General features: G+C 41.7%; 2 protein-coding genes across 4 annotated transcripts; both read left to right on the plus strand.

Moving 5' to 3' along the window:
• The first annotated feature begins 450 nt into the window (after positions 1-450).
• On the plus strand, positions 451-16,260 carry git2b (G protein-coupled receptor kinase interacting ArfGAP 2b). 3 transcript variants are annotated; one of them, XM_080476866.1, is made up of 20 exons: positions 464-688; positions 1,040-1,173; positions 1,994-2,106; positions 3,443-3,548; positions 4,127-4,213; positions 4,304-4,434; positions 5,515-5,609; positions 5,707-5,752; positions 5,997-6,048; positions 6,157-6,229; positions 6,339-6,436; positions 6,547-6,658; positions 7,151-7,302; positions 7,411-7,563; positions 9,367-9,576; positions 9,727-9,816; positions 10,406-10,488; positions 11,144-11,299; positions 13,056-13,119; positions 13,413-16,260. In XM_080476866.1, exons 1-20 carry the CDS (start codon positions 637-639, stop codon positions 13,620-13,622), a joined length of 2,217 nt encoding a protein of 738 aa, XP_080332992.1. In that variant the 5' UTR covers positions 464-636; the 3' UTR covers positions 13,623-16,260. The 3 variants fall into 3 exon arrangements, with proteins under 3 accessions (XP_080332994.1, XP_080332992.1, XP_080332993.1); XM_080476867.1 differs by having other exon boundaries at positions 591-688; positions 6,000-6,048; XM_080476868.1 differs by lacking the exon at positions 9,727-9,816 and having other exon boundaries at positions 451-688.
• A 177-nt stretch (positions 16,261-16,437) lies between these two features.
• On the plus strand, positions 16,438-19,716 carry LOC308117778 (glycolipid transfer protein-like). The gene is made up of 5 exons (XM_080476878.1): positions 16,438-16,622; positions 17,041-17,099; positions 17,224-17,357; positions 17,447-17,597; positions 18,317-19,716. Exons 1-5 carry the CDS (start codon positions 16,520-16,522, stop codon positions 18,497-18,499), a joined length of 630 nt encoding a protein of 209 aa, XP_080333004.1. The 5' UTR covers positions 16,438-16,519; the 3' UTR covers positions 18,500-19,716.
• The last annotated feature ends 1,901 nt before the right edge of the window (positions 19,717-21,617 follow it).

The following is a 21,617-nucleotide window of genomic DNA, read 5'->3' on the forward strand; positions in this document are numbered from 1 at the left end:
TATGGTAAACTCCACCTATATCCTTTTAGCCCTAAAATGATAATAAGTTAATTGAAGTGGTACTGGACATTAGAGTACATACTGAGAAAACGTTTCTGCTTCACACTTCTCAAAACAGAGAAAGAAACAAAGAAGGAGACAGAGAAGACGTTAAATAAGTAGACTGAGAAGGAAACAGTGAAGGAAGCAGAGAAGAAATGGTAAATGAAACAGAGAAAGAAACACAGAAGGAGTTAGGATAGGAGACAGAGAAAGATGCAGAGAAGGAGGCAGTGAAGGATGCAGAGAAGGAGGGAGTAAATACGGAGGCAGAGAAGGAAACACAAAAGGAAACAAAGAAGAAGGAGGCAGTGAAGGAAACAGAGAAGGATGCAGTGAAGGAAACAGAAAAGGAGACAGAGAAGGAAGCATAGAAGGAGACAGACAAGGAGGCAGTGTGAGTGTTGGAACGGGGCACCGCTTTGTTCAACAGTAGGAGGGGAGGGCGGCGGACCTTCACTGTTGCTTTGCCCGCTAAAGACTACAGAATACAATCTACCGGGGCGGGCTGTCCCGTCTTTATCTCCGAGTAGCTGTGCTGCAGTGTGTCCCAGAAACATCGCTTCTTGTCGGAGTGTGAGGATTTTCCACTGAGGGATGTCAAAGCGAGTGCGAAGCAGAGAGGTCTGCGCGGATTGCAGCGCTCCGGGTACGATGCCAAACGAGCTAGCCTTCACGTTAGCATCGCGGCTAACCAGCTCGCGCTCACTAAGTTAACGTTCCGTACAATTAGCCGACGTGGTTAACGCCAGAAACGTCGTTAAATTAGTCCAAGAATCACCACAGGGCTAATTGTCACGGTGCATTTTTCTACCAGCGAGAGAAAATAATAAGTCGTGTCTTTGTAATGACATTAACTTGGGTCTCATTGTTAAAGTGTTTGGTTATGGTTAACGTTAGTTCCACTTGACGTTGGTTTCAATTAACTCTGACTACACGGGGTGACTGATAACACATCGTTACGTGTTTATGTTTGTTTGTGTGTATGTGTGTGTTGCAGAGCCTCGCTGGGCCTCTGTGAACAGGGGTGTGTTGATCTGCGATGAGTGCTGCAGCATCCATCGGGGTCTGGGGCGACACAGCTCTCAGGTCCGACATCTGACTCACTCTCCGTGGCCTCCGTCTCAGCTGCAGGTGAGGGAACATCCACACCACCTGTACAGTTAACATGTGGACTCGCCTGCTACTTCATCTTGCATGCATCTGCATTGTAATTCAGGTTTGATTTAGGAACTTGTGTGGTTGTAGGTTGCAGTGCTGTCATGGTGAGCACTGCAGGGTTTCCATGTTCTCCCTGTGCACGCCTCGGTACTCCAGTTTCTTTCCACCAAAACATTGCCTGTGTGTGTGATCGTGACTGTCTCTTGGTGTGTCTGGCCCCACGCCCAAAGTAGAATAAAGTGGATGTACAGGTATGAATAGATGGTGTTTTCTGTGTGGAGTTTGCATGTTCCCACTGCGCCGTTAACTTCCTCCCACAGTCCAAAGACATGTCTATTAGGTGAATTGGTTTGTTTAAATTGAAAATGAGAGGTCCCTTTGTTTGACTGGTTCGCTGAGATAACATCGTGACGGACTGGTGACCTGTTCAGTGTGTATCCCGCCTCGTGCTCATTGTAAGCTGGGATTGGATCCAGCGACCATAAATTGGATGTTGTTGCAGGGATGGAGGGATAATTTGTAGCCGACACTGTCATGCAGTGGTTAGCGCTGTGACCTCAAAAGCCAGAAGGTTCCCCACTCAAACTTGCATGTTCTCCCTATTTCTTCATGGGTTTTCTTTGAAAGAAAAAAATAAAAGTTTCCTTATGCTTTCTTTCGAAAATTGCTATTTGAAGTTATATTTTTGTTGAATAAATCATTAAATAATCATACTTTTGTGGTTAACGGATATCGCCTTTGTCACCGAGCACTGCGTCTTATGTTCTGCTGAACTCGTGCTTTATTGTTTTAGATGGTCCAAACGCTGTATGGCAATGGAGCCAATTCCATATGGGAGCATAGCCTCCTGGATCCTTCTTCGTCAGTGAGTGGAAAGCGCAAAGCCAACCCCCAGGACAGAGTTCAGTAAGTGTTTTTGCTTCATTCGGTTAATTTTAGAATACGGTTTTCATATAAATCTGTTTTGAAAACATTATAAAACAAAATCAAAATCAGCGGGCTGGAGCGATGTGATGTCGTCATCCAAAGACATCGCCTGGCGTAAACACTGGGTCAGTCTGGTGTCTGGTTGGTGGAGTGAAGATAAACAGTCAGCTACACATAAACAGTGCTGGGACCGATCCTCGCGCTCTGTGCAGATGCTTTCAATCACTCCACAGCCGAGAGACGCAGACGTCTGTTATACCGTCCAAATTGAAAGAAGAAAGATATTTTACAATGAGTTTCCAAAGCAGGAACTTTTCTCCGGATACACGATCCTTTTAAAGAACCGAGGAACAAAGCGTACATTTAAATTGAAGGAAGCAAAACTAAAATTAGTTCCTCAGGAATACTCCCAGACGTTACGTTGTTCGTTTGCTGATCTGACTGAGAACCGTTGGTTCAAGAAGGACGTGCAGCTGGTTTACTGTTACTGCAGCTTCACCCTCAAAATGAGGAAGTCCCCAAGTGCTTGGGGAAATTTTGTTCTGTTTATAGCAAACGTGAAGTTTTATAGTTTTTAATCCTCCTCAATGATTCTGTGAACCAACCTCAAATAATAAGGGGATATATTGTGGTTTATACAAAGAACATGTTGCTTTGGCATGTGTAATTCATTGTTATACGTTCTCAGTTTATTTAGTAAAGATCAATTCACTCAAGGATCTTGTTGCCTTTTTTTGTTGTGAGTAATTGAGTTAAATAACGTAAAATATCATGACGGATTTTCTTGACATTATTATTTTATCTGTTGGTCAAAAAATACGAGTCATTGGAATAAATCAGTTTTGTTTTTTTTCTTTCCGTTTTTAAATGCAACTTCCCGTAGACAGTCATGTAATCACTTCCTATGCTAATAAGCACAAATATCTGACAAAAATAGTTCCACATGTATCAGTTCTCTTTCTCAGCTACGTTATGTCCAATGATGAAGAAAAAACGTCAAGTGTGAATATTGTAGCTTTCAAACCGAGCAATGTTACAAAAATAATTCAAGGTTATTGATTCCATTGGCATTATTTGTTGCCCAAGCTTCCATAAGAGCTCATTATCTGCACTTAACTACAGAAATATCCAGAATGCACTGCTGCTGCACGTGTCCAACGTCAGACCACAGCAAGAGCATTGTGTTCAATTTCACTATTAGTCCCGGGAATGGCGCCGTCTCCTAAACATAAACACCTCATGATCTGTTGTGTCAGATACTTGAAATGGTAATAACGATCCAGAGTTTCACGTGTGAGCGTGTTTTGATTTCTAGCCCCAACAAGACCGAGTTCATCAAGGCTAAATATCAGATGTTGGCGTATGTGCATCGAATGCCTTGTCGAGAGGATGACAGCGTCACCGCCAAAGACCTCAGCAAGGTGAGACATGGACCAGCTCTCAGTTTTCACGTGATTCTATTCTAACCCTTATGCCTGAAAATATTCTGTATTTTAAACTTTCAATCTGATCATCGATCTATATATATTGTAACCCACTTTATTGAGAGCAGGGTGGTAAAGAACTGGAACTTAGCTCAGCCTCCAGAATACATCTTTAACATTATTCACATCCATCCCTGAAACACAGCTTCACCAGTTCACAACCATGTCTTTTGCTCGTGGAAGGAAAAATGCAAACTTCACACAGTTGGGGCCTGTCAGCCAGCAGGTTTTACCTAGGAAGCTTTTTTTTTTTTTTTCCTTGAAGTTCATGGTGCTCACACTTGCCATGAATTTTCAAAATAATGTAATTATTGTTTACAAAAGCTCTGTCTTTCAGTTATCATCTATCCCTAATTTGATAATTTTTTAAGATAAAAGTGAACAACTCAAAAGATAATTCCAGCCTCGCTATGTATTCTGTTCTAGTTGAGTGCAGGTGTATTTTGTGAAGCCAACATAGTGTGAATTCACTTCACACTCCAGTTAAAAGAAAGTACTTATTGATTTTCTTTCAGCAACTCCATTCCAGTGTTCGGACCGGGAATCTGGAGACCTGCCTGAGACTCTTATCTTTAGGAGCGCAGGCCAACTTCTTTCATTCAGTAAGTTTAGCAGTATAAGAAACAATGTGTTGGATTTAGATTGCCAAAAAGAACTACTAATGTTTCATGACTGTTACATTGACCCAACAGGAAAAGGGGAACACACCACTTCACATAGCAGCAAAAGCAGGTCAGATGCTGCAAGCGGAGCTGCTGGCAGTTTATGGAGCTGATCCTGGAGCTCTGGACTCCAGTGGGAAGACGCCCATTGATTATGCAAGGTGAGGCCGGGCGTCCATTTACATTTGCATAACATGTCTTTTTGTTTTTCTTGCTATTGTTTTTTTTTTTTTTTTTCTATTAGTAATGGAAAAGTTTCCCACCATCTAAACACGATTTAAAAGACACCACATCCTGTTTTTAAAGTGTAAAATGTGTTCACGAATTGTGACTAACCGTAATGGTTTCTGGGGGAGCTCTGTGGTTTTCAGTCCTATTAGAAAACATGATTGTTTGTCAATGGTTTTCACCAGTGTTGCACTTGTCGGGTGTAACTTTAGTGCTGCTTCAATGCATTGCTTTAACAGGCGCAGCACAGCTGGCTAGTGTCTATGTCACAGGAAATGATACACATCCTATGACGCTGCAACCATGTGTACAAACTCAATGAAGAATATGATACACGTCGTGTTAATTGCAACATGCTGATTTTATTACTTTGTACGCAAGGGGTAGAAAGAAACCAGTCATTGGCAGAGAATGAGTGGGGGAAAAAAACTGCTTTCTCCTGCTGAAATAGCTTGAATATTTGAGATTTCTCGCACTACAATGAACATTATTTTCACTCACCAGTCACATTTGTCGGACTAATTCAGTCAGGGAGTGATTGTTGGGGGAGAGGAAGGAAAAGTTCCATTGTGCAGGATGTTTGCTGACCGAGTAGAGCTAGTAAAGAAGAGGTTTGAACGAGGAGCCTATAATAAAACTTGGAAAATCAATTTAGGAAATTAATGTGGCCCTTTTGCACATTTATCATAGCACATAATTTACAAAATAATCATAAAATACTGTGAGAGATTTTTACATTGTGCTGTGTATGAGTCCTTCTTACCTCCTGATGGGATCAGTCATTGTACTAAAGACATTCCATTGTGTTATCAGCCATCAAAGCAGCTGCTGTACATTTCGTATGAGCTGCAGCAAAAAGCTCAGAGATCAACGCACCTTCTAATTAATTTAGCTCGCAATGCATCACTTAGGAAAACTCGACCTTCTACATTGAAGAAGCAGCTTGTGTTTATATGAGCTTCAATGAAACATGTTGAGACAAAGACTCGATCCTTTGTTTGTGATCTTTGCAGGCAAGCTGGACATCAGGAGCTGGCGGAGAGGCTTGTGGAGATTCAGTATGAACTCACTGACCGGTTAACTTTTTACCTGTGTGGTCGAAGGCCAGGTAGGTACAGTGGATACATCAAGCACATCCACAGCGATGAATCGGAGCGCTTATGTTGTAACATCCTCTATGGTATTGACACCCCTTTGTATTCTAGATCACAGAAATGGTCAACACTTCATCATCCCACAGATGGCAGACAGGTAATAGCTGTGCTTCAAGCTGTAGTTGTTTATTTACCTTTCAAAAGGCAGCTCTTGCTCTCCTCTTGTGCTTTACTCTCCATGTCACGATATTATTGCAATCCTATTTTTAATTCTATTTCTTTGTGCTGCGTTGAATGGATAGGAATAAGTAAGTATGTGTGCTACTTTTGCAATAGTATTTCTGTGAGCAAAGTTTAATCAGTGTTAACAAAATACCAAATGTGAATATTTTTGTCTAAAGCAGTCTGGATTTGTCCGAGTTTGCAAAAGCTGCAAAGAAGAAGCTGCAGTCGGTGAGACAATTTTCCACATAATATGTTTACGTTGAGCTTTGGAATGCGTCCTCCTTATTGCCAGTCCTATGAAAGCTGAACACGTTGCTCTGCTTGATCTTGTTTTAGCTCAGTAACCACCAGTTTGAAGAACTTGCCATGGATGTTTATGATGAAGTGGATCGAAGAGAAACGGATGCAGGTGGACGTCTGAGCATTGAAGAGAATATATAAATGCTATCATGGATTGGTCTGAATGCCCGTCTCACATGCATCTCACTTTGTTTTTTGTATTTATTTATTTTTTTAAGTGTGGTTAGCCACTCAGAACCACAGCACGCTTGTAACGGACACGACAGTAGTGCCTTTTCTTCCTGTGAATCCTGAATACTCGTCCACCAGAAACCAGGCAAGTCATCGCACCCATTTTGTTCCTAAGGTTTAAATGCAATTCTTCTATGTGATTCATGTAATCATTATTTTCTCTGCTACATGTTCTTTATGTATTTACTGCCTCAGGGTCGTCAGAAATTGGCAAGATTTAGCGCTCATGAATTTGCCACTCTGGTCATTGATATTTTAACGGATGCTAAGCGACGACAGTGGGGAAATTCATGTGATAGTCCTAAAGGTATGTGATTTTCAGTTTTGCGATGAACATTTGTTTTTTTACTTTCTCAAATACATTAGTTTTCATTTTCATAGTATTTTATGCAGTAAAATTGATCATTAGCTTATAAATACAAAGTATATATGAAAAAAACAATATGTAGGCAATAAAAAAACAATATGCTGGTTTTCACAAATGAGATGCAGAAGTCAGTTTAAGCAATTCACATGGAGCATGTAACCACAGCTATGCGGGTTACAATCAGAATGTGGCCCATGTGGTAATAAGGACTTAATAATGACAAGTCTTGCATCTTGAAATTTACAGCAAACCACATCACAGCTGGTTTCCATCCCCATGCATACTATGGGAAGATTGTGAGGAGATTTTTGGGGATTCAGTAAATGAGGAAAAAAAAAAAAAAGTGGTCCTTAGGCTTTTGATTGAAACAGCTTTCTGTAGCCAGCACTGATGTTTGATCTGTAATCCTGTGATCTTGGGCTCTGCCTTCAGAGAGCGTGGAGCTGATCCTCCAGGGAATAGACAGCCGCCATAACAGCGAGAGCCAGGACAATGACCAGCCAGATTACGACAGCGTGGCCTCAGATGAAGATCCGGTACAAGAGGCCACATGTGGGGACAGCTGCAATGATGGAAGGACCAAGGTAGATATAATTATTTTTTGTCTGTTCGTACCTTTAGTGCCAATATGCTGATCTATTCATCAATTCGCTACAGCAAATGACTCACTGAGTGCATGTGTTTCACTGCAGAGCTCTGAGTCTTCTGACCTGTCAGATGGACCAATCACTGTGCAGGAATTTATGGAGGTGAAGAGTGCTCTCAACGCATCAGAGGCCAAAATACAACAGCTTCTCAAAGTCAACTGTCACCTCAGTGAAGAACTGCGGATGATGCAGACCAAGGTTAGTTCCAGTTGGTGCAGCATACGTGCATCCGTGGATTTTATTGAGGTTTGCAATCAACCATTTGCTTCCTCCGTGTCAGCTTCATGCCAGATTAAATGTACGGAAGAGTGTGTGGAGCCCTTTCCTTGACTCTTAACACATTATCTTAAAATGTCAAATCAATAAAAATCCCATCCATAGTTGTATCAGTAAATGAATGAAGTGTTTCCGGATAGGTTAAAGTCTCTATGGCGACTATGAACCGCCAGCAGACTTGCTCCGCTGCACAGTGCACTGAAACAGCAAAACAAAGCAGGATTTATTGTTGAAGGTCTTTGTAATTTAAAACTGAGAGAGCATTCATGTAGATTTCAAGAGAACCAAGCACCACTTCATGAATGGTTATCACAGAGGACTTTCAGGATTTTCAGTATAATCAAGCAGCCATCAGTCGGGAACCTCTTCGATGTGGAAATTATAAACCGAAGAGTTTTTCTTAACAGAATTGTTCCTGAATTAGATCCGTACCATAGCCATAAGGCGTGTAAAAGATATTGGCAGTGCTGCAATTATTTTAGTTGTGATTTGATTAGAGGCGTACTGTTTCACTCCAGTATGCAAAGTTCTCCAGTTTTACTTGCTAACGTTTTGAGGCGGGCCTTCTTTTTATTAGATTTCTGTCCACACTCGACCCTAGAGATTGTCTTTTTCTGGAAATATGTTGAGAACTATTCAAAAAGACCAGATGTAAATGATTATTGGGGTTTTTTTTCCACTTCCTGTCAATTTGTGACCGGATACAATGTGAACAATCAGTTCAGTTAATTCCAGTGCGTAAACTTCATCCTGCGACACGGAAACCAGTATGTTGTTTACATCAAAAAAGACAAGAAGCATTTCTCCGTCTTTGTTTTTGGTATATTTCGAGCCTTTGCCATTCGGTGCCATTTCTCTGTGCTTTGAGATAACACAATGCACTGTCTCCTCCTGGTGGCTCATTTCATGTTTTACCTATTTTCTTCGCTGACTCACTGCACTCTGCATCAACTCGAAATGCAAATTCTGATAGGTCAGTTACAAGGTCACACTAACTTGGGTCTTTTTCACTCTGTTGTAAACATTCAGAGAACCACTATTCACCACTTTCACATTATTGACAGAGTGAGCACTAATATCTCAGACATTAGCCTGATAATCTACAATATCTACTGATGGCATTTTCGGCAAGTTTAAACAGCCTCTCAGTTGACATATCAGTGCCCAGCATCTATGATTTGTTAATGTGCTCTGCTTTCTTTATAATCAAAGCTAAACTGCACACAGCTTGTGTGTTTGCTGAGTAGATCTAGTCCCTCTCTGCCCGTCATACGTCTTCTCTTAAACGCATCAGAATCCCAGATGTATTTTTGATGATGCCTCTCGTCTTACATGTTGCACTTTGCATATCAAATAGCCAAGGTTATTTGTTTACGGTACGTCAATAGTTCACATGAAAATTTGTGTGTTTGTCTTTACTCTGAACTACATCATGTTTCCCACTCACTTACTGCTGTTATGTAAACAAGGGCAACTGCCTTTGTTGCAGTTTCTCACTGGGTTTTGCTTCAAAAGATGCTATCAATGTACAGTGTCAGCATTTCATTGTTGTGAGAAAGACCTTGAAGAGAACCAAAAACAAAACAGATGAAATCAAGCTGGAGGAATTGCCTTTCACCTGGAGGCCTAGCTGTATTCCACTCTATTATTGATGTTTGGCACAGGTTTTGTGAGGGAGATCCGCCCCCAGCTAGAGTAAGATTGAAAGATCTTTTGTTTCTACAGCTGAACTCCCTGCAGACTGAAAACACAAGCCTGCGATGGCAACCCCCCAGCGGACAACAACAACCCCAGGGGCCGTTCGGTCGACACCAGCCCCGTGGAGGCCGCGCCATGTCCATGTACGAGACCGGCTCGACCCCGAGGCAGTACCCCCACCGAGCTGAAACTGTTCGTCATGACGACGGAGTGGTTTTACAACCCTTCCCCACCAATGTAAGCGCCGCGGCGCCAATATTTCACTTCCTGATTATCTACAGTGATGATGCCTGGCTTGGGGCTGGTGTTGGTTTTCAATCATGCATTCATTCAATCATTCATTGCATCTCAATAGAGTATGCTCAACTTGGTTTGACCCCTTTCTAGATTGGTAGGGGTCCTTTGGGGACGGCTGCTTCCTCCCTCCCTACCTTCCCCTCTTCCCTGTCCTGGTCGTGGGATGAGAGATCTCGAAGGGTTAAGTACTGAAACTCCCCTTGGCTCAGAGGCAGCCCCAAGGGGATGGTTAAAACTGTCCTCACGCTTGACCCCACAGTCTTTTCTCAACTGACCTGCGTCTTCAAACTGCTTTTTGTCGGATATTGCCTGTCTGCATGCCTGCACCGCAGTGCCTCTGCTACAGTTCACTTATCTGAACAATCCCAGCTTTTTTTCCCAGTAAACGCCACAAGTGATAGTGAATTGTACTATAGAGAAAGTGTTTTGACGGCAGACCTATTCACAAAATACATTGAATGAAAACATGAAATGGTTCATTATAATGTGCTTTTATTGATATAAGAGCTCACAGCAGTATTTCATTGCATCTACTAATCGCATCCACTGCGGTATGATTTTAATGGCACAATGGCCTCATTGTGTATTTCCAGTCTTTTTCCTCTTCATCTGCTCAAAATGAAATGTGTCATCATACTCCAGCTTTTTATAAGCAATGCATGATTCTACTTCTTATGTGCTGTCGATAGCTGCACTATATTGTGTATAAATCGTTTCAGTTGCATATACTGTAATTCATTGATGATAAGTTCCTGGTTTGTCCCTGTAGGGCTGCAGTCTGGAAGGACAGAGCACCATGCTGGAGAGCGACTATGACACTACGCCCAACCACTCAGAACTGGAGGAGGCTGTGTAAGAACGGTTTTAAAACAACTTCTTGAATTTTAAAAAAAATAATATAAAATGTTGTGTATTTTCATGCCAGTTTGAGAGTATTTAATTAAAAACAGTATGTGAAATTTTCTCCAAACTATCTAAATGCTCTGCAGTAACCTTTTTGTTTTAATTATCAGTTTGGCCATTCAAGATATTTGAAGTTAAGCTTTGGCAAGTTGGTTGCATTCTTTCCTTGTGTGAGAGCCTTTTATGAATTGATTAGGAAGAGAAAGAAGTGGCTTCACTCATCCAAGATCTGGCCGTCCTTGATTGATTGACATTGTGGCTCCCCTAAGGATTATAGCTTCAATAGTTTCTCAGTAGGGTTGAAATATTTCGGTGACGAAAGCTGCTTGACTTCAACTGGAGGTGGAACCAAACCACTTTTAGATGCTTGAAAAAAAGAAACTCCTACTTTCAGTGTAGTGTCGTCCACACCTCTTTTTAAATGGCTTCCCCACAGCTGGTTTTCCATTAGTTCTCTGAATGGGACTTTTATTTCATTCTAGGGAAAATATTGTTTCACCTGACAGCTGGTTTGCTTTGGACCATTGACTGTGGCTTCAATAGTTGGGAGTTGAATTCGTGAATTACACGGCCTGCAGTTATAATTTTTCCTTTACTTTTGTAGGAGCCCTCTCCCGGCCTCTGACGCAGGGGACCCAGAAGAGGAGGGCGAGGAGGATGCCACCCTGCCGTGCACAGAGGATGTCATCTGTAAGACAGAACAGATCACTAAAAACATCCAGGAGCTTCTGAGAGCTGCCCAGGAGACCAAACATGAAAGGTACTGAATACTTAACATGAAGTAGTTCAAGCTAAATATATAAAAGTCAAATTATTTAAAGTAAGCAAGTACTTGAATTATTAAAGCCCCGTCTTTTGCTATGAAACGTCAATGTGCGTCACATATTTCCCCCCGTTGCTGTGGGTTTTTAGCTGTTTGAAGAATGCAACAAAAAGTCCTGCCGCTTCTCGGTCAGTGCTTCTCAATAGCTGTTGTCAGGATGCTGTGGACTTTCCTCCCAGAGAGATAACCAGTGAGTGATTTACACCTGAGAAGGAAGAGGGAGGCAGCACCTGACCTGACGTAGAACGCAAACAGCAGTCAGGTTTCACAGATGAGACGTTTCTGACTTTGGTCCTATTAGCCTGGTTGTGTTCCCATGTTTAACAAACGGTGTCTGCTGGGGGTCGGCTTTGTGTCTGCTGCATGCAGCTGACAGGAAACAAACACCATGTGATGGCACTTTACCCTGTGGTCGACCAAATCCACAGTGAGTTCCGAGTTTCCTGTATTTAATTTCCAATGTTTATACGGTCAACATGTTATCTGAGACCTGTTTGTTGGAATACAGCTGGAAGATGCTGTATGCAAGCTGGAGTAACGTCCAAACTGTGCGTTTAAAATGGCCCAGGTTTTGCTGAAAAGCAACTGCAAGGGTAACCTGAACCTCACACTGCTCACTGCTTTCATTCTTTTTAAATTTATGGAGTGAGATTAAAAATATCTTGTTTAAGGGGAAAATACCCAGTATTTAGTTCTTAAGAAGAAGTTCGCAAGAATACCACCTCTGAGCTATCATCGGCTTAATGCATGCCTTCGCAGCCTAATCTGTGCTCTTTAGGGTCCAGATAAGTACGCTTTCAGATTTAGTTCAAATTCTGCAGATACTTTTTTTTTTTTCTTCCTTTTTTCCCAGTTCAATGGCCATAAAGACTGTTTCCTTTGAAAGCTGCAACAGCTGTGTTGTATAACAACATGATGCTGCTTTACTCAAGCTGATTAGTTCGGAGTTCTTGGAGAAGGTTGGACCACCGCTTTGGATCTGGAGTAACTCAATTAAGTAGATTAGTGACATTGGCTGGCGGTTAAACACTGCAAATGAAATGAAATGAAAAGTGCTGCATTAAAAACATCCTCATAGAAACCTTGACCATGGTAGGAGGATTCATATGAATGCTGTGTTTAGATTGTACCAACAAGACGGGGTACAATTAGAATTTTTTTATTACATGTAATGATACTCATTCGTTCCTACCTAATATTCATAAAACCCCTCGTTGCAATTCAACCCCGCCACAAAGCATTCAAACGTCGGTCTATGCCCTCGCTACTTCCGACTATTTTTCACATTAACATGGTAACAGGTTCAGCAGTTTAATTACACAGACAGCTTCTGTTTTGGTCGTGTGTTCTATTGTATGAAGCAGCAGCAGCTGTAGAGGAGTCGGTGTTTCGCCGTCAGCACTGTGATGTCTCTTTATGCTGTGCATCACGTCTGTGTGTTTGTGTGAAGAGCTCACAGAAAGCAGAAGATACCAAGACATTACGTCAAAAGATTAGGAGAACCACTACTGTAAGAACTTGGCATCAGGACCTCTTTGATCCTGGGATTCATTCCTAATTATGAAGGGGCACGACTGTCAGGACAACAAATGTCACATTGCTTCCTTTGTGCTCACCGTTTTCTTTTTCTTTTTTAAAAGCCAAAGGGAGTGGTTTTTCACCCATTCATCCTTTTGTCTTGATCCTATTGCAGCTTTCTACCGTGCTCTGAAAGGATCTGCGTGGCTGTGACAGAGATGGCCGCCCTGTTTCCAAAGGTGAGGCGAAACCCAGCTGCAGCTTTGTGTCCATCCCGAGTCAAAAGAGATTTCTTGTTTGTTTGAAAACTGCCAAAGGGAATCTAGAATGACTTGTCTGTATGGGTAGGCCCTGCTGATTGCATTACTTCCTTTTATGTGCACTGTCGATATGATTACTCTGTTTTATGTGCACTCTCGCACACATCCAGTGCCTGTGCCTTAACTGACCACAATGAGCATTTATTTATGGACGCTGTCATGCCCGTCGCTTATCATCAAATCCTCATCTTCCCTCCCTTCCACGCTCGCAGAGGCCGTCCTCCGAGACGGTGAGAGGATCTCTCTGTCTGCTGACTTCGAGCGCCAGCCGGCTCCACGGAGAGTGCCAGAAGGCCGCAGAGCACAACCCCTGCCCGGCGGACATCCAGCTGGTCACTCAGCAGGTCATCCAGTGCGCCTATGACATTGCCAAAGCTGCCAAGCAACTCGTTACTGTGACAACCAAAGAAAACAACAACTAAAAACCAAAAGACTTTTCACACGCGTCGGGCAAACTATCCGTCAAGTACATTGCAAACTTCTATCCTTAATCAGTGTTTAGGTTTTTGGTTTGTCCATACTAATCTGTGTATGCATTTGAATATATTCAAAACAAAATATACAATGCAAAATTATGGATCAATCAAAAGCTTATTTATTTTATTCTCTTTGTAATATACTAATACCTAACAAAACAACCTGTTACCGTTCTTTACCTCACTGATTCCACTCAGTTTCCAAAAGTGCATTGTCGCATGTATGTATCAAAACAAATAGAAATTAGAACAAGCATTTTGACATTACACTTTCCTCATCGTATTAAAGTGGACATCAGGTTATCTCTTTTGTTCGATGATGTCCGATTTATCTCTGTTTGGCAGAAGTGTACTGTCAGTGAGGACCAAAACTCTAGAATAGTCTTGACGTTAAAGATGAAAACAGATCAACCTTAAATCTACTCCGGTGGCACTGGCTCACTTGTTTTTGCAATATTAAATGTTATTTCAAGAGGCAATGACAGTATTTTATTTTTGAATCCTCGTGATGCCGCTTGCTTAGCGTTCAGATGTTTGTTTTCGTGAGCAAACTGTGACGATGAAAAACGGCTTCAGTGTATCGAGCGTCGTGTTCAGGCCAGCAGCACTGAGGGAGGACGAGCTTTCAGTCTCTCCTGCAGCTGCACGGTCCGGGTGAAGATGTGCTTAGGAGTTTTGGAGTTACAATGTTACAGCCATACTAACAATGTGTGCGTGCCTGTATGTGTGTGTGTGTGTGTATGAGTGAGCCATGAGGGCCAGCAAGGCCAGTGTGAAATCCATTTGAAATCAATTTAATAGCGTTATTCGAATATGTAAGATGTATGTATCCATGTAATTCTTTATCAGAATAATCCAAATGCTATTCTATTTATAAACTGTATGTCATACCTCTAAGAAAATATCGGTGTTTATTTTCATAAGCTTTCCTTTAACACAATGCTCCTCTCAGGCTCTCGTTTTGTTCTGAGGTTTCTGGGACGTCTCGGCCGACTCCAGGCTACTTGTGATCTCCGTTTCTTCAGCGTGGTGCTGTAACTCCAGTGTTTTAGATGCTTCTGTGGTCAAATACGTACCGCCGTGGTTTACAGCCAAACGATAAATTACCTGCGTACTCAGAGTTTCGAGTTGTGAGCCAGATGTGTTTGAACCAGGGGAGGAACGAGAACCAGGATACGACCGCACGACTGCAGTGAATTTAGTTTCACTCGAGTTTGGAAGATTTCCCCTTGAATCAAGCCGTATCTCTTAGGAAGCAATAAGTTACTTACCTTAGTTTCATAGTATCAGCATGACTGTGCCAAAGCCACTGTGACCGTTCTCAGTGTGAGCATGTATACAACTTCAACCTGGTCCAGACGGCTCAGTGATCAATTCTAAATGAAGCAGGTACTTCACCTGTGAGTTTGGCCGTGAGTGATAAAAATGTCCCAGGTATGACTCGTTCCCTCTAACATCCTCACTAAGAATTGGGAAATGTATTGTTCTTGCAGTGAATAAAAAGAAATAGTTTTTTTTAATAAGGGAATACCAATGAAAAAAAGGGACAAGACATTTGTCTGCATGGCACACCTCCCCAGAGCGATAGAAATTACTCATCAGGTTATGTAACCGAGAGAAGTTTTAGTAATTATTAACAGCTCAGATTTTGCTCTTTAACCAATAATTTTAATGATTTACAGACTCAAATTCTAGAAAACCAATACATTTTTACGAGAATGAATTACATCTCAAGTCATATTACTTTTAATCCATTGATTTAAGGCAGTTTGAAATGAAGGTATTCAATTCAAATCTTTCACAAATGAATAGAATAAAATGAAATGATCGTAAAGCTATCGAATTGATGTGTATGTTTTTTGTTTTTTTTTACTGATGGTAGAGATGCTATAGTTAACAAGTCAACCAGCTAAACCCAAGCCTGTTTAAGTTTGTCAACCCTTTATCTAGTCAGTCCAGACTGGGGAGTTAAGACAACAGAGGCTTCCATTTTTGATCATTTCAAATATAAAAACTCTAAACTAACTTCCTACCTTCTACTCATAACCACCGGATGCAAGAATTACATAATGGGCCTTTAAACAGACACTCAACCCTGCTGTTTGGGCCCACTCTTCTCAGAAGCTTATTCAGATCTAAATACATCTTCCTCATACTTATTGAAAACTTTGTGATTTGATTGAAGTCATGCATCTTGTTTCATCAGTGCTCTTCTCATTTGACCTTGAGTATTAAAAGACCCATGTTTGAATTCCACTTGTCAGGAAGTACATCTGGCTTTAAAATGTAGTGACTTCCTGGTGTGACTAATCTCTAATTATGATGGCAAACACTGAAAGATAAAATGGTCATCTCATGTTCTTTACACATAACAAACCACTAGAATACAGTGTGTTGGCACATTTCGTTCCCTGTTATTAGCATTGCAGCTGTGGGCAAACTACTTGGTTCAAATGATAAAAAAAAGAAAATAAAGTGCATGTATTCAGTTCCTTCCTTCCCCCCCTGGTTGCAGACATGACATCCTGTAACTTCAAGCCTCTGTGGTTGAAAACAGTCCCTGCCTTGGGTATAATAAAGTATCATTCATAACTGCGTGTGTCGGTGTCTTTATTTGTGGGGCTGATTTCCATCACGGCCGTGTGTTGGAGGACGGTGGCAGTGATCTGGGGCTGCTGCTGGTTGTTCCCCACCTGTTGGAGGAGTGTGGCAGTGGTGATCGGGTCTGATCGGGGCTGCTGGCTCTCCCCTCCCCTCTGACAGGAACTCAGTTCCGGGTTGTTTCCTGCGCAGAGTTGCGCGCCGCCACCGCTGCGTTATTACGGCGTCACGAAGGCAGCACTATGTCTCTCTTACTGGATAACCAATTCAAAGAGCTGCCCCCGGATAAGTCTGTGGACACCAGGATCTTCCTGGACGCCGTGTCTCACCTCCCCGCCTTCTTCGGTGAGTGTCCGCCGCCCGGATCCACCTGGACTCCGCGTGAGCGCGCATACGGTGACCGGACTGTGCGGCTGTCACGGCGGCTCACAGTCTGCTGACTTGGTCCTCATCACATGTCGATAACAATGACCTGTCAGCAGTATGAGGAGGATCCTGAAGTCTTCCTCATACTGGTTATTTATTCTACATCGCGCACAGACATGGAGCAGTTGTGTGGATGTGAGCCAGCTGCGCCTGTTTCCCCCCCGATAGAGAAACTCTTTGTTTATTCTGTGAACAGAGCACACATTGACCTCATTGTGACTTCACTGAGTGACCATTCTCCCCCTGTCTCTATTTGTAAAAAAACAAACTGAATCCTGTTTATCCTCCCCTCTGAGCCATTCATACTTTATTACTCCGATGTCTGTTTCTCTTCCAGACTGCTTGGGATCAAAAGTGTTTTCGCTCATCAAATCAGACATTAATGGCAACATAACGGTGAGATACGGATCTGTCTGTTCTGCGCGAGTGCCGTGTCTGTCGGGAGTCGAAACATGAGCCAGGGCTTACTGCCGAAGGCCCAACATGGGGGAAAAACTCAACTTAACATGTGCATTTTCAGAAAATTAAAGCAGTCTACATGAAGGATCCTGCAAAGTACGTGACCCTGCAGGACATCCTGGAGGCAGAGAGGCAGGACTATGCCACGGAATGGCCAAAAGTCGGTGCAACATTGGCTCTGATGTGGCTGAAGAGGTGAGCACATTCCTCCTGAACTTCCTCTCGTGTCCTGCTGTTTGTTGAACCTGTGACACGAAGCACACAATACCTCCTTCCTCCACCAGGGGTCTCCGTTTCATACAGGTTCTGCTGCAGAGTTTGGCAGATGGAGAAAAAGATGAGAACAATCCCAACCTCATGAAGGTCAATGTCACCAAAGCCTACGAGCACGCTCTGAAGAGATACCACGGCTGGCTAGTGCAAAAGATTTTCAATGTAAGTTAAAAAAAAAAAAAAAAAATCGGCATTTAATCAACATTATCAGTAAGCTGTTGTTGTGTGTGGCATCATAAGGCACCGGGAGCTACACGTTCTTTTATTGGATCTGCTTGACCGGCCCTCAGGGTGTCACTGGGAAATTGTAAATCAAATGAGAGTTAGTGTGCATGATGCATGTCATATTTGCAAGTTCTTATTGGCTTTATTACATTTAAGTGGTCTATTATTCTAATATTATTCACCATTTATACATTATTGGTTGCTACGTGGTTTCTGACACCTTGACTGGGAAAGTTTCTTTGCATTCACAGTGTGGGTGTGTGTGTGTGGGGGGGGGGGGGGGGGGGGGTTGAAAAAATATATTTGTTATCAACATAATAACAAGTTGAAATTTAGAAAGAATGAATCATGATTAACAGACTGGGAAAGACTGACAAAAAGTGACACAAACTGCTTTTCATCAAGAGAATTTTCTTATCGAGCAAAACTGAAGTAAACTTAAGTCTCTGCAGTGCTGGTAAAATCAGTTGCCCGCCCCCTGAGTTAATGGATAAGGTGATCGTGTAAGGATTCTGAGCTATATGGAAGCTTCACTGTCTTAAAATGTTTTTCAAACATCAGCTGCTTTCCGTTGTATTCCATTTATTTTAAGATGCACTCAAACATTAATAGTTTGAATTCCAATCTGTACTTCTTTGTTTTTTTTTGTTCTGCAGGCTGCGTTAGTTGCGGCTCCCTACAGGTCTAACTTCCTCAAAGCTCTGTCGAAAGGAGAGGAGGGGAAGGAGGAAGACTGTCTGGCAAACGTCCGTCACTTCCTGGTCAATTACACCCCGACTGTAGACGCCATCTATGAGATGTACACGAATCTGAACGCGGAGCTGGACTACACTGTTTGATGTCCTGAGACACGTGTGGCGTGAAGATGCAGGACTTGTCCTGCGCTCCTCTCACACAAGCACGTTTCGCATTTGAGTGTGATATTTATTACCTTGATTACGTCTTATATGTTATTACACTATTCTTAAAAAAATATGCAGAGGCCTCAATTTAAGCTATGCTGAACGATGAAGGTGTTAGATTCTTTTTATCTCCAAACAATTGCAGGATTTTGTTACAGCAGTGCTGTGCTTCTCTCACTCTCTGGTTGGATATTGTTATTCTGCGCTGCTTTATTATCAGGGGAATTCTACCTGTTGGAACATTCTGGTTTGTTTTCCCACATCTGCACACCTTGTCTCCCGAGACCTGGTATTATTTCCACTGTTAACCTGGGAGCAGTGGCTCAACTTGCTTATTTATTAATTTTTTTTAACAGCTCATTGCAGTTGAAGTATATTCTATTCTCTGGATTCCACAGAGTGCCTTGTTGTTGAATAAATGCACAATATTTTAATGAAAAATAAGGTGGTGCTTTTTTCACGAGATGCATCAAAACTACATCCAGCCGTCCCTCGCCATTACCAATTTATCTTGAGTAGAACTCAAGGAAAACACATGTACAGCTAGAACATGCAACTTTCACACTGATTGACCTACCCAACCCCAGCGCTGACTTGAACTGGGGACTCTGCTGTGAGGCAAGTGTGCTCACCACTACACCACTGTAAGGCCCAACACTGCATATTAAACTCTAAAAATGTGTTTAAATCACACAAAGCCAGTGAGTTTATTCATTTAGCCTGTAATTTCCCAACTAGAGCCCAAAAAGAGCCTCGTCTGCTCATATGAGAGTTTGGTTGATAAAATCACTCCTATTCACAAGTCTTCCACTAGGTGGTGATGTTTACCAGTTTTCCTCTGACAATCTTGTCTATAGGGCTGCTACAGCATCGAACCTGTGAAATTATTGCTTGCGATAACAATCTGACTGCATAAAAATAGATGTGGTATTTAATAGCTGAGATTTCTAATAATTCAGTTCTGTTGGAGACTTTTGGTTCACAACAGACTTTACTGGGTTTGAATTTCCTGCAGCAGAAGTATTGTTGAGACAGATTGCTTACAATATTATTAATATGGTCCATTTTTTTTTTCTTCCAAAATGCAGTGAATCAGAGGGAAATCTGTCTTCTCCATGTAGCCTAATCCTCCAAATAAACCATCCTTTTCCTCTGCCCAGCCTGACTTATCTGAAGTGTGTCCCAGAGGCTGCTGTAGCTCTGGTTCCTCTCCCAGAGGAGCCAGCCTGAGCTAATCGTCTCTGAGCAAGAGCAAGAGGAGCGTGTCCATAATCCTGTAGGTTTATCAGCAGCACGGGCTGATAGGATGGAAAAGCTCCAAGCAAAGCCGGGACACAGCAAGCTAAAGAGCAGAAATCATTTACAACAATGCCTCAATGACAAAGGCACTGACCTTTAACTCTGACATATTTGTTAGTTGCAATGAGGTCATCAATTGAACACCGCAGTCTTACTCCCAATGGTTCATCCAGTGCCATTGTTCCCACCATCTTGGTTATTTGTTTTATAATAGTCTACTCCCAAAAGGTGCACATTTGATGTCCGCCGTGATTTAAACTGCATCACTGCTATGGCATCCAATTTAGGAGAACAAATGAAGCAAAATACGAAGGGCAGGCAGCCTCATCATCTAAGATTAGCAATTCAATAGCTGGGTAACCGCCAACCTCTTTCTAAATAATATGAGCACAATATTAAAGTGAATCTATCTTCTTGAATGCATTTATTTTTCATCTCAAAATGTAATACCTTCAGGAGGTGGCCTGCATATTTTCATTTACATGTATGTATTTTCAAGTATCCAATGGTTTTGTGCCTCAAGCACCAGACATTCATCTGGACGAGTATAATTCACATAGATGAACAAAAAAATAGCTTGCATCATTTATAAAGACACCAGTCAATGTATTTCTGCTAAGGATTGACTTACATCATATTATAATAAAGCAGATATTCTTTAATGAAAGGATGTATCGTAATAAAATCGGTGGAAAGAGAGATGGACTTGCCTGGTGGTTAAGCCTTAATTCCCTTTGCAATAACAGCAGAAAAATGTCTCAGCTTTCCACAACTAGTTTATCATCCATAAACATAATAGACGGCGCATGGCTGGCATATATTAACTATTAATATATAATAACACAGTATCGGCTGGGTTTAGAAAATTTAATTTACTTGACAATCCTTATTAAGAAGAGGCAAAAAAGGGGTGAGGGATTAGGGTCATACATTGCAAAATGTTATTTCATCAACATAATTCATGGAGAGCGCTCACATGTTCATATATAATAATTGCACTTTATAATTATAGAGACATTTTCCAATAACTCAACAGGCCAACATAAATAAATAATATTACAGAACCAGTGCATACACACGAGAGCGACTCAGTCGTACGTCTCAACTCATCAGTGATAATAATATAGCCCTACAAAGAGACTGGAAATGATTCAGGTGACCTGCTCTTCAACATGGCACTCCACTATACACATGGTGCTGTGACGCAGCGTCACAACCTTCCAGAGACAAACCTCATGTTCATTCAAAGAACATGTTCACATAACCTCATACTATCTTGAAAACATTTTTAAAACACAACCAAAGAGCACATCTTTGTTCGGCCTGGATGCCACAGTGTTGATTTGGATATGCCACTAACACACTGAGCTGAGCATTGACTACAATAAATCAATTGAGGTATATATATATATATAGATATATATATATATATATATATATATATATATCTCAAGGAGGTCCCCAGGAGTTCTATATCTGGATTGTAAATGAAAAAGCTGCTGTAATGTGTTTATGTAAACACAAGAATCCATTAACAGTGGGTTGAAAAAAATCCACAACAAAGCAGCCAACAACGAAAAGTATTGAAAGTTATAAAGGAATGTTTCCTCCTAAAAAAATTAAATAAAAATAATACCAATATATGATTCACAAAACCAGTTACCAGAGATCCTTCTAAGATTCAAGTAAATGTCTTCACCTATGATTCCTTTAGTTGGTTCCTGTTTTTTGTGAAGGCGTAAAGAGGGATAACCTG

This window comes from Lipophrys pholis (assembly GCF_963383615.2).
Source record: "Lipophrys pholis genome assembly, chromosome: 12".
NCBI lineage: Eukaryota > Metazoa > Chordata > Actinopteri > Blenniiformes > Blenniidae > Lipophrys > Lipophrys pholis.